This window comes from Hemiscyllium ocellatum, chromosome 12 (assembly GCF_020745735.1).
Source record: "Hemiscyllium ocellatum isolate sHemOce1 chromosome 12, sHemOce1.pat.X.cur, whole genome shotgun sequence".
Lineage (NCBI taxonomy): Eukaryota > Metazoa > Chordata > Chondrichthyes > Orectolobiformes > Hemiscylliidae > Hemiscyllium > Hemiscyllium ocellatum.
In genome coordinates, this window is record NC_083412.1 from 74052372 (window position 1) to 74065170 (window position 12799).

General features: G+C 39.5%; 1 protein-coding gene across 1 annotated transcript in view; it reads left to right on the plus strand.

The window, feature by feature from the left end:
• LOC132821130 (zinc finger protein 654-like) overlaps nt 1–9637 on the plus strand; it is a 54421-nt gene extending 44784 nt beyond the window's left edge. The window contains exons 8-9 of the mRNA XM_060833711.1: nt 1422–3873; nt 8283–9637. Of these exons, the coding sequence (XP_060689694.1) occupies nt 1422–3872 (2451 nt within the window). The 3' untranslated portion in view covers nt 3873; nt 8283–9637. The remainder of the gene's footprint in view (nt 1–1421; nt 3874–8282) is intronic.
• Nucleotides 9638–12799: the final 3162 nt, after the last annotated feature.

The following is a 12799-nucleotide window of genomic DNA, read 5'->3' on the forward strand; positions in this document are numbered from 1 at the left end:
ACTAGTCTCCGCCAATCCCAAACTAAACTTGTCCCACTTTTGTGCAGTTGGCTCATATTCCTCCAAATCTTTCCTGTTCATGTACATATGCAAATGTGTTTAAAACATTGTAACTGTACGTGCATTCACCACTTCCTCTGGCAGTTCATGCCAAACGCAAACCATAATGTTCAAAAACATTTCCCATCATGTTCTTTTTGAATCTTTCTCCTCTCACCTTAAAAATAAGCCCCCTAGTTTTGACCCCCCCCAAGAACTTATCTGATACCAGAAAAAAGCCTTCTCCTCTAGTCCTCTATCAGTCAGCTTTCAAATCTCTGGACAAATACAAAAACACTCTCCAGAACTGTCGAGCAAACATTTAGACAAGCCTCTCCCAAGCAATTGTGTGTAAAACAATCTCTCCTCCTTCGTGTTTTTTTTTTGCATATTTCTTTTAAACTATAAAAGTTTTAAACCGAGAACAAAAACTCCCTCTCCAGATCGACACTTGACAAACATGTGGAGGCGGGTGGAATGCACTTGAGCATTTTCCTTTCTCTTAACATTGGACTATAAAAGTTCCAAAAAAAAAATCTACAACTGAAAATTTTCTACTTCTGCTATATCATGCCAATAAGAAACCCATAAGACAAGGCTGCAACTCAGGAGCAGCTGCAAGCTCCACACTTCTCTGGTTCCACCATTTTCCTTTATTATGAAGATTCTGCATATTTGAACTTTTGATTTTAAAAGAAATATTTTAGAGAATCTTATTTGTTTGTACAAATGTATATCTTCCTGGTGACTATATCTTAAGAAGTAGGGAGGCAACAGTACAGGGGTAATGTTACTGGACGAATAGTCTAGAACTCCATTTTAGCGTTCTGAGGACATGGGTTTGAATCCCACCTTGACAGAAGGTGAAATTTGACGTCAACAAAAAAAAACGAGTGTTTTTTAAAAACCAGCTAATTCTATAATAATCATACAACCACTGTCGATTGTAATGAAAACCCATCTGTTTAACTAATGTCCTTTAGGGAAGGAATGTGGCCATCCTTATCTGGTTTTGCCTACATGGGACTTAACCCAGGTTGAGTCTTAATTGCCAATTGGATATTTTAAGGATGGGCACTAAGTGCTGGCCTGGTTAGTGACATCTTCTGTATGAACTTTTAAAAAGCTGTGTTACTGGCTGCAGTAAAGGAAGATTTCAGTTCTACTTATTTTAGGTGCAGCCTCTCCAAAATCTTTATTTACTGTAATCTATATAGCACTGGACTTATTCTGCTTATTTTACAGAGGTGCAAATTATGAATCACCTTGCTATTGCTGACACTTCTCTCTAAAGCCTTAATGTATTTTGTGACAGTGCATTTTTGTTCTTTGGTTTTAAATGCAAAATCAAATAATTTTGCATATGCATTATTTAAACATAGGTTGGTGCTGAAGGCTTGCAGTTCTGTGTGGAGCTTTGTGCACGTGCTCTACGGATTGATTACCAAGATGAACCAAATACTAAAACTTTGGTGTGTAAAACACTCTCCTATCTGCTGCCAAATGATTTGGATTTCTGTAGAGCTTGCACCATTACAGTTTTTTTCTCTGAGTGCACATTGGAATCTTTCCATGCTGTTGAAAGTCTGTACAGTCAGCCAGATCAGCTGTACACAGAAGATACTAGTTTGGTTCCAAGTTTCCTTCGCTGTGAGCTGCTGCTTGTTTTAAAAACCACCTGGCCTTTTGATCCAGAATTTTGGGACTGGCGGATTTTGAAGAAAAACTGTCTCGCTTTAATGCGTGACAAAGTAGCCTTAACTCATGGATGTAAACTAGTTTCAAAGAATGGAAATACCTTGTCTCATAACGGAAATTCAAAAATCAAGACTAAGGAAAAACCTACTAAAATGCCACAGTTAATCCCAGGTGCATCCAGAGCAGATGGCCACCTTGCTTCAATGCATCGCTGTGTGTTATGTAAAAAGGAATTTCTTGGTGGGCACATTGTACGCCATGCACAGGTTCATCCACAAAAAGGTGCCTTCTCTTGCCTAATTTGTGCAAGAAAATTCAGATTGAGGGGACAAATGCTTAAACATTTAAAGACTCACGTGCGAAAGCTTCAAAAGCAAAAACTTGCTGCTCGGACAAATACTCATGAATCTTCCAGTGTTAATGATGGTTTGAAGGAAACCTGTACCCTCATAAATGGAGTTCTTGGTAGTGAAAACAGGTCAGCTACTTCAGAAACTGCTCGTGTAGATAAGCAGACTAAACTCGGAAAGTTAACAGAGGACGAGGATAATAAAATTAATATTGCTGATGCTCCAGATGAGCCACAGTGTTCAACTGATCTACATGGACCACCGAATGAATGTTTGAAAATTCAGGAAGATCCTAATAAAGATGTTGCTCCTCAACTGGATGATGATGTGGTTGATCAAGTGACAAAGGAAATATTTGGTTCGGATACAGCAGCTGTTCAAGCTGAAAAGAACGTGAAGAACTGTGTTCTTACTAAACAAAATTTGACCACTCACAAAAATAATGGAGCTCTGTGCCGCCAAGAACAGACAGAAGATAGTTCTGCTTCGAAAGAAGAGTTGGAAAATGAGAGTGAACGTGAAAGTTTCCTCTGTTGTCCAGGCCATGGTTGTTCAAAGATCTTCAGTAAGATTCAATTTCTGACTAAGCATGCACGGAAATGTCACTCCTCTGATGAAAATGTGCAAGATTACCTAATGAAGTGGTATAAGGGCAAGTGCCGTTATTGCCAAAGAAAATTCACACATTCCCAGCATTTGATTGACCACCTTAAAAGGCATCAGTATCCAAAATTGTATTTCTGTTTACAGTGTGGCTGTGGCCAGACATTTAAATCTGCTTCAGAACTTGCAACTCATACCAAGGGTCACGAAGCTTTTCGGGCACAGTGCAGCTTTCGTGACTGTGATAAATTGTTTGATGAACTTGATATGCTTTATGAGCATGAGGCACAACATTACTTAAGTGGCAAACCTATCCGACTCACTGAATGTGATCAAAGAAACTTTCAGACAAGCAAAGTCCAGAGCCACCAGGAAAAGGCAAGTGAAGACAAATGTTTGAAAGGTGAACAGAATCCTACGGAATTGCTCGTTCCACTGTGGAAGTCAAGAAAAGAGTTATTGGAACCAAAGACCTACCTTCACAATATGGTTAGCAAGCAAAGTGGAAATCAAAATGGAGATGGCAAATTAACTGATACTCTGCATATTTCAGTTGAATCAGATGAGAAGACCTTGCCTATTGAATCAGGCAGTGAAAGCTGTTGTATTAATAATAAACAAATAGTAAATGGGCATAGTAACTTGAAAGACACTTCGAGTGAGTCAAACCCTACAAATCCATTTTACTCAGGTGATATATCAAATGATGGTGTTGCTGATTTAGATAAGACTCGGCTTACAACAGATGCTTCAAGCTCGGAGTCTACACCAGCAGTGTTGAATAACAGTGTTTCAAAAGGTGCTGTAATGGAAGTGTCACAGAATGCCAGCGATCTGTCACAGAGTAATGTTCCTCCAGTTTTGCATGCATCCTCTAGCCAAGAGCAGAAGAGTAATAGTGGTAGGGACGAACATAAGGGCTATGGCAGATTACAAAAGTACTACAGACCACAGCCTCCAAGCTACCTAGATGAACGATATATCAGTATGCCAAAACGAAGGAAGTTAGCCACAGATTCAAATCAGCCCCCCCATTCACATACAAATGCAGTTAATGTGAAAAATGAAAGACACATATGTCGAAAGTGCTTCATGATCTTCAACAGCGTTGAAGCGTTAGAAGGGCACAGCACTGGGGACAATTGTAGACCGCTCTTTGTTATGGAATCGGATAGTGATTAAGGTAAGTGGAATGGTTGAAGTTCTCAAAGTATGAATAATTAACTTGGTTATTGAGTGCATCCATAATTTTTTTTTCAAAGGGGGCTATGAATGACTAAGCTGATGGGAAATTTGTGTACTTTGTGAAATGTCTAATTTGAAGCAACTCTTGGAAAGGGCTTAAAAGAGATTACATATAAAAAGAAAAGGTAGGTTACAGTGCTAAAAGTGATGTGATGTTTCTTGATGATGGGACCGTGTGAAGTTTCCTGCAGATGATATTTTCCTATATTGAAACATAAAACTGGCTTGAAGCACAAACGAGTCACAGGGGGAGTAATAGCAAACAGACTGCTTACTCCCAGTGTGTCTTGCGTCTCCTGTTCGTCCTTTCATTACACAGGTATAAGTCCAGCAGAAGCCATCCGTCATACTTAGTTCTGCTGAGTCAGTCAGGTGGGATTTGTTGTTGGTAAGTAGAAGTCTGATTAAGTATAGTGCAAATCTGAATCAGGAAGGTTTTTTTTTTGACACAATAAATGTCATTAAAGTATGGTATCAAACTTCCAAAAATCAATTACACTGATGTTAAGTGACTTTTAATCATCCATGCAAAAATCTATGTGCAGTAAGTGTAGAAAAGCTGCATAATGTTTTGTACCAACCCTGGTAGCCCATAATTGCATTAACTAGCCTAAAGTTTAATAATTTGATAATGTAATTCTTGCTATAGAGTCATAGAGATGTACATCACGGAAACAGACCCTTTGGTCCAACCCGTCCATGCCGACCAGATATCCTAACCCAATCTAGTCCCACCTGCCAGCACCTGGCCCATATCCCTCCAAATCCTCATATTCATATCCCCATCCAAAAGCCTTTAAAATGTTGCAATTGTACCAGCCTCCACTACTCCCTCTGGCAGCTCATTTCATGCATGTACCACTCTGCTCCTTAGGTCTCTTTTATATCTTTCCCCTCTCACCCTAAACCTATGCCCTCTAGTTCTGGACTCTCCCACTCCAGGGAAAAGACTTTGCCTATTTATCCTATCCATGCCCCTCATAATTTTGTAAACCTCTATAAGGTCACCCCCTCAACCCCGACGCTCCAGGGAAAACAGCCCCAGCCTGTTCAGCCTCTCCCTATAGCTCAAATCCTCCAACCTTGGCAACATCCTTGTAAATCTTTTCTGAACTCTTTCAAGTTTCACAACATCTTTCCGACAGGAAGGAGACCAGAATTGCAGGTAATATTCCAACAGTGGCCTAACTAATGTCCTGTAAAGCCCCAACATGACCTCCCATCTCCTGAACTCAATACTCTGACCAAGAAAGGAAAGCATACCAAATGGTGCTTTTACTATCCTATCTACCTGTGACTCCACTTTAAATGAGCTATGAACCTTCACTCCAAGGTCACTTAGTTCAGCAACATTCCCTAGGACCTTACCATAAATTGTATAAGCCCTGCTAAGATTTGCTTTCTCAAAATGCAGCACCTCGCATTTATCTGAACTAAATTCCATCTGCCACTTCTCAGCCCATTGGCCCATCTGGTCAAGATCCTGTTGTAATTTGAGGTAACGTTCCTCGCTGTCCACTGGTAGATATAGGAAATGCTGGATGACTAAAGAAATTGAGGGTTTGGTTAAGAAAAAGAAGGAAGTATATGTCAGGTATAGACGGGATAGATAGAGGAAATCCTGAGAAGAGTATAAAGGCAGTATGAGTATACTTAAGAGGGAAATCGGAGGGCAAAAAGGGGACATGAGATAGCTTTGGCAAATTGAATTAAGGAGAATCCAAAGGGATTTTACAAATGCATTAAGGAAATAGGGTAACTAGAGAGAGAATAAGGCCCCTCAAAAGTCAGCAAGGCAGCCTTTGTGGGGAGCTGCAGAAAATGGGGGAGATACTAAACAAATCAGTTTTATTGTGGAAAGAGACATGGAAGATATAGAATGTGGATTCTCGTTATCTCATTTCTGAAGGCTTCCCATTTTCCAGTCGTCCCTTTGCCTGCGAACATTTGCCCCCAATCAGCTTTTGAAAGTTCTTGGCTGAAAATGTGTTGCTGGTCAAAGCACAGCAGACCAGGCAGCATCTCAGGAATAGAGAATTCAACGTTTCGAGCATAAGCCCTTCATCAGGAATGAGAGAGAGTAGCCAAGCAGGCTAAGATAAAAGGTAGGGAGGAGGGACTTGGGGGAGGGGCGATGGAGGTGGGATAGGTGGAAGGAGGTCAAGGTGAGGGTGATAGGCCGGAGTGGGGTGGGAGCGGAGAGGTCAGGAAGAGGATTGCAGGTTAGGAGGGCGGTGCTGAGTTGAGGGAACCGACTGAGACAAGGTGGGGGGAGGGGAAATGAGGAAACTGGAGAAATCTGAATTCATACCTTGTGGTTGGAGGGTTCCCAGGCGGAAGATGAGGCGCTCCTCCTCCAGCCGTCGTGTTGTTATGTTCTGCCGGTGGAGGAGTCCAAGGACCTGCATGTCCTCGGTGGAGTGGGAGGGAGAGTTAAAGTGTTGAGCCACGGGGTGGTTGGGTTGGTTGGTCCGGGCGTCCCTGAGGTGTTCTCTGAAGCGTTCTGCAAGTAAGCGGCCTGTCTCACCAATATAGAGGAGGCCACATCGGGTGCAGCGGATGCAATAGATGATGTGTGTGGAGGTACAGGTGAACTTGTGGCGGATATGGAAGGATCCCTTGGGGCCTTGGAGGGAAGTGAGTGTGGAGGTGTGGGCGCAAGTTTTACATTCCCTGCGGTTGCAGGGGAAGGTGCCGGGGGTGGAGGTTGGGTTGGTGGGGGGTGTGGATCTGACGAGGGAGTCACAAAGGGAGTGGTCCTTGCGGAACGCTGATAGGGGAGGGGAGGGAAATATATCCTTGGTGGTGGGGTCCGTTTGGAGGTGGCGGAAATGGCGGCGGATGATACGTTGTATGCGGAGGTTGGTGGGGTGGTAGGTGAGAACCAGTGGGGTTCTGTCTTGGTGGCGGTTGGAGGAGCGGGAAGTGGAGGAGATGCGGTGGAGGGCATCGTCGATCACGTCTGGGGGGAATCTGCGGTCCTTGAAGAAGGAGGCCATCTGGGCTGTGTGGTGTTGGAATTGGTCCTCCTGGGAGCAGATGCGGCGGAGACGAAGGAATTGGGAATATGGGATGGCGTTTTTGCAGGGGGCAGGGTGGGAGGTGGTGTAGTCCAGGTAGCTGTGGGAGTCAGTCGGTTTATAATAGATGTCTGTGTTGAGTCGGTCGCCCGAGATAGAGATGGAAAGGTCTAGGAAGGGGAGGGAGGAGTCTGAGACAGTCCAGGTGAATTTCAGGTCGGGATGGAAGGTGTTAGTAAAGTTGATGAACTGTTCAACCTCCTCGTGGGAGCACGAGGCAGCGCCGATACAGTCATCGATGTAGCGGAGGAAAAGGTGGGGGGTGGTGCCAGTGTAGTTGCGGAAGATGTTCTTGCCTAACACTGTCAAAATTGCCTTTTCTCCAATTTAGAACTACAACCTTTAGATCTGGTCTATCCTTTTCCATCACTATTTTTAATTTAGTAGAATTATGGTCGCAGTGCTTCCCCACTGACTTCTCAGTTACCTGCCCTGCCTTATTTCCCAAGAGTGGGTCAAGGTTTGCACCTTTTCTAGTAGGTACATCCACATACTGCGTCAGAAAATTGTCTTGTACACATTTAACAAATTCTTCTCCATCTATACCCTTAACACTATGGCAGTCCCAGTCTATGTTTGGAAAATTAAAGTCTCCCACCATAACCACCCTATTATTCTTGCAGATAACTGAAATCTCCTTACAAATTTGTTTCTCGATTTCCCTCTGACTATTCGGGGGGTCTATAATGCAATCACAGTAAGGTGATCATCCCTTTCTTATTTCTCAGTTCCACCCAAATAACTTCCCTGGATGTATTTCTGGGAATATTCTCCCTCAGTACAGGTATAATGCTATCCCTTATCAAAAATGCCACTCCCTCTCCTCTCTCACCTCCGTTTCTGTCCTTCCTGTAGCATTTGTATCTGGAAAATTAAGCTGCCAATCCTGCCCATTCCTGAGCAGTTGACTAATGTAATCAAATTGACTGTAGGAAACAAAATGAATGCCTTTCTCTGGACAAATATTTTGAGATCTCTTTCGAAATTGGATCTGATGTACAAATGAGACTTGCTTTTGTTCATAGAGCTATCTCCCATGTTAGTTTAGTATCTGTCATTGATTTTCAATTTAATTACTTGGGATATTCATTCTGCATTTGTTGAACCATTATCTTAGCAAAATTAAACTTCAAATTGGAAAATCAAGTTATCCAGTCTATGGGCTCCTAATTTGAATTATAGATTATACTGTATATGTCCATCTTTAAGATTCAATTTAAGTAAAATGAGTATGAATGAATGATTATGGTTCATTTCTGCCTTCCAGGTTCCTACGAATTCCTTGCAAGAGAATGGACATTCTGACATATCAATTGATAAGTCAAACTAGGATATCAATTTTACTGTACAGAGTTCATCTCAACTTAATCCAAGTGCCATGTAAGGTCTATAAGTTCAGCACAGTGAAAAGGTTAAAGAAGACAAAATATCAAGCATACGTGTTTGAGATGGACACCAAATTTAAAAGCAGTAGCACTTACTCACGAAGTGCTCCTACAACTGAAGAGTCATGAAAAGTGCGGATAAATCTGTGATACTTTGTAGAAATGGATATGAAGTGCAGATCTACATAAATGCATGAATATTTGTCCTGCCACATCAAATTGGAAATTTAGTGCACTACAAAAAGGGAAGTAGTCTAACAGCACAATAGGAGAGAACCAGAAAACATGTGTGGGCTAAATCTTGTTGGAGTATGGCATCTCGCAGCCTGCACTGTTTGACTTTTTTCAGCCCCCTTCAGTTTGAATATAATTTGTGTAGTATCTTGCTGGAAATGTGAACTCGCAACAGGGCACCAGTGAGGGACTTAGTCAAAAGCAGAACGAGAGTATATCTAACTCAGTAAAGTTTATGTATCAGTAAATGAAGTGGCAATGAAGAAAATGTTTGTGAATTGACTCTAATCAGGTGAAGAAAGTGATATGTGAGGAAATAAAGATTGGATTAAGAGAACAAAATAAATAATTTAAATTTTAAAATTTGTCTAAATCTCTAAGAAGCTACTGCATGCAGGATTGAGGCTCAATGATTTAAATTGAGAGCAGAGATTTTGAGTGAAGTTGAATTAATCATTGGGTTGTTAATTATGAGCATTAATGAAATAGAGGTTTTAATCTGGCAATTGTTGTGCAAAACCAGCAAGTTAAGGGGAGATGTAGTTGAACGTGAGGCAAATGGTAGAATGACAAAAGTTGACCAGAATGTTCTGGAGGTTCATAACTGAATGGTTTTTCTCTTTTGAACATGCTGGCCAATTTGCATATTAATAATACCATGCATCCCATACAAACGATTATCTTTTCTGGAACATGTAGGCCATTGTAAATGCTGTTAAGGATAGGTGTGGTAAACCCAAGTTAGTTAAGCACAGTTGAAGAGTATAAATCTATTCATTGTAACAGTTTGAGGAATTCCTGATGTATATGCCCAATTGTCTTCCAAAACAAGCACAATGTTGAAGAGTTTTTGCTCTTTAATGTGTGCTGAAGAAATGAGAGGTGAACAAGAAGTTCAAAGTTGACTAGCATAATAAAGATTTTTTTTCTTTCTGGGTGCATTTATCTTCTGTTGTGATACAATGAGGATATTGACTGTACATATTACAATTATTAAGGCTGTTATTGTTAAACACTGGACTCTGACTCCCAGTTTTTCTACTTTTATAAGGCATTCAGAATAGCATGCACTTTGGTATAACATGCAAAATGCTTAGCTACTTAAAAGACTGCTGCATTAAGGATGTAGTGTTTTTTGTTTAGAATGTTTGTTTACCTCAAGCAGTGTGCGAAAGTTTAGTCCTAATGCACTAAAATAGCTCTTGACAGAGCTTTTCAAATCTGAACATTTTGTTCGTCTTAACTCAAAAAAAAATCCAATGTGAAATTGGACTGACTTATAGAGGAAAATGCAAGCATTCTGCTCCTAATTAGTGTTTGTTTCCAATATGAAAATGAAAGGGTAACAATCCAACAGTAGTCACCTGTGAAATTTAAAATCGCCTTGATCTGAATGGAAAACAGCGATGGATGGCCTTCACTTTACATCTCTGGAAATGCTACAGAAGTCAAGAAAAATGAGTTTACTGTCACAAAACTCAAATGCTAAATGTGTTCCTATCCATGCATTACAAGAAATGGGGGAGGGGGAAAAGCAATAATGATACATCTGAAGGTGATATGCAAAAATCAAGTTTCTTCAATTTACACTGAGAACTTACTTGGCCAAACAGGCCCTCAGCTCAAATGCCTTATGTTGAATGCAGGGAGATTACTAACTGCAAAAGAGTGCTGATCTTCTTTTAAATTATACATTAGAAATTTAATAATTTTGCTTTAAATTTTGATCAATGATCTTTGCTCTGCAAATAATAATGAAGTATCCATGATAACAATTCATCGCCTACTGTTGCATCTATGATATTACTGTGTGGTGGCTAGTCTTGGAATTCGTAATTGTGATTGGAAAATGAGGCAACAATGCAAGCAGCTGGCTAAATATTCCTTGATCTGGTAAATGTTGAAGAAAGTCAACCTTTTCAGAAAGTTAGGTGAGATAGTTTTAAGGAGTTTGCTTTTTCAGTTTTAAAGTTGTATAAATAAACCATAAATCACAAGCAAGAAGAGCAAGAAAGATAAATGTTAGCATTCTACTTGTTGAGGGAAGTTCTTTGCCTCAGCAAAGTTCAAAGTCAGGACCAAGGTCACTGTTTGTTGGTTAGTCTGTTAATGAATAGTATTACATGCACATAGTTACCGCGTTGTGTGTGTGTAGAGGAATTATCACTCCCGTAGGCTTAGTTTTGGACAAAATATGTGACCACAAGTTTTGAAGCAATGTAAAATTAGAAAGATGATCACCATGACAAGTTAAAATGAGAGCACACCTCTTAATTTATTCTCTGGTACATGAACATGTGTAATAAATTTCAGTACAGCACAATTTTATTTTCTAATAGCTTCTTATGAAGCTTACATCAGTCATTTATAGTTTGTTTTACATTCATCTTGAACAAGCCTAATAGTCTGACAAACTGCATGCAATCCAATAATTTTTGAAGACCAGTTTTTTACATTTGAACATTTTAGAGTGGTAGAACCCATCAATATTGGGTTTTTGCATCATCAATATTGCTTGCAATTTGATAAAGTATTTTTGTAACAACACTAAATTGATCACTTGCATTTAAAAAAAATCAGGTATGGATAAAGGTCAGTTTGGCCTGTTGAGCTCTGGTTTTTTTTTTAGCATTTTTGCCTTGTTTTTAAGAGATCTTTATGCATGTAAGACAAAAGGATCAAGGTTGGAAGAATTAGGGAACTAATTTCTGATTACTGACTTTTAGATAGGAGTACCAATTTATCCAATTTAATAGCTGAACTTTGCAATGTAGGAATGAAACCTTAATAGGAACGATCAAGTCAGATGAATGACTGAAATTGGAAGCATGGTTAAGCCCAGGTGAAAACTTGTAATAACTTGTGGTAAGGCAGCAGATGCCATTTCAATTTGTCCTAAATCTTGACAGAATTAAATACTTGGATTAGATATCCATGCATCTAATTTTATATTTGGGCTTTCTCCTGTTATCACATTGCATAAGGTTTCAGTGTTGTCCAGTTTTAACATCTGTGCATTAAAACAACCTAGAAAATGTTCCTGTTGAATTAATTGCCAGTCCTGAATAAAATAGCTATGTCTTAGGTAAGATAGTAAATGACCGGTGGATAAAGGCACAATGAAACAAATTACAAATTCCTGAGTAGTGCATTACACTATTTAAGGATATGATGTATCTGTTGACAGTTACTGTTGTGTCCTGTAACAAAATAATATAAAGCTACTGTTTTAAGTAGGAAAATGTACATTGGAAAATATTTTTAATTTTTTGCAATCTGATTTATTAACTCTAAGGTTTCCTACAAACCTAGTCCTTAAGAGGAAGTAAAAACTATGAACAACATGTCTACTAAAATTTGAGTAATATGCAGATTCCTTGTACATGCAATGCTGCTTGGACGAATGCAAACAATTAACGATTGTAAATCGCCCACCTTAAACAAGCAGCAGTTCAGATCTTCATTTAAAGCACTTTAAAGTGCAATTGTCATTCTCAGGTCATTTTTCTGGGATTTTCCATCACAGCATTATTTTTCCTCTTAGTTTTGCGATAATTCAAAAAAGCTCCTTTTAAAGAACTATTTATTTCTTTTCCTTATTGAAAAAGGCACTGATAACTAAGGGAGGAAAGCCTTATGTGGTATCAATGTTTTCTTGTATTTTTAAACTGAGATTGGAAGAAAATTCCATGCAAGATTAAATACACTTTGAAATGTTAACTTTTGCACTTTTCGCTATTGATTATTTGTAATGGAACTATTTAAAATTTGGTTTGGCAAGTTCTACATTTTGTGCTTCTTGTTGAACATTGTACATTATTCTACCTTTTATGCTTGTTAATATAAAGCTCAAGCTGAGCCATAAAGGAACAGCAGTCATTTTGAGTTTATGGTCTAGAGTTTAATTTTGATGCAGTTCTGAAAACATGATTCAAAAAGTTAGGTTTTTGTACATTGCCTGAATTTACTGATTAAAAATCACTGTTGTCTCCATTCGTATGTATTACATTTCCCAAAATCCAACTGCACAATGAGTGGGTAAGTACATTGCATTGTGGTCTGTGATCAATAGTGGGTTAGCAGCTGGCTTAATATAAAAGTGCTCTCTTTCCCACTCTCCTTCTGAAAAATAATTATTTACTGAGCAAAGCAACTGGGATTGATG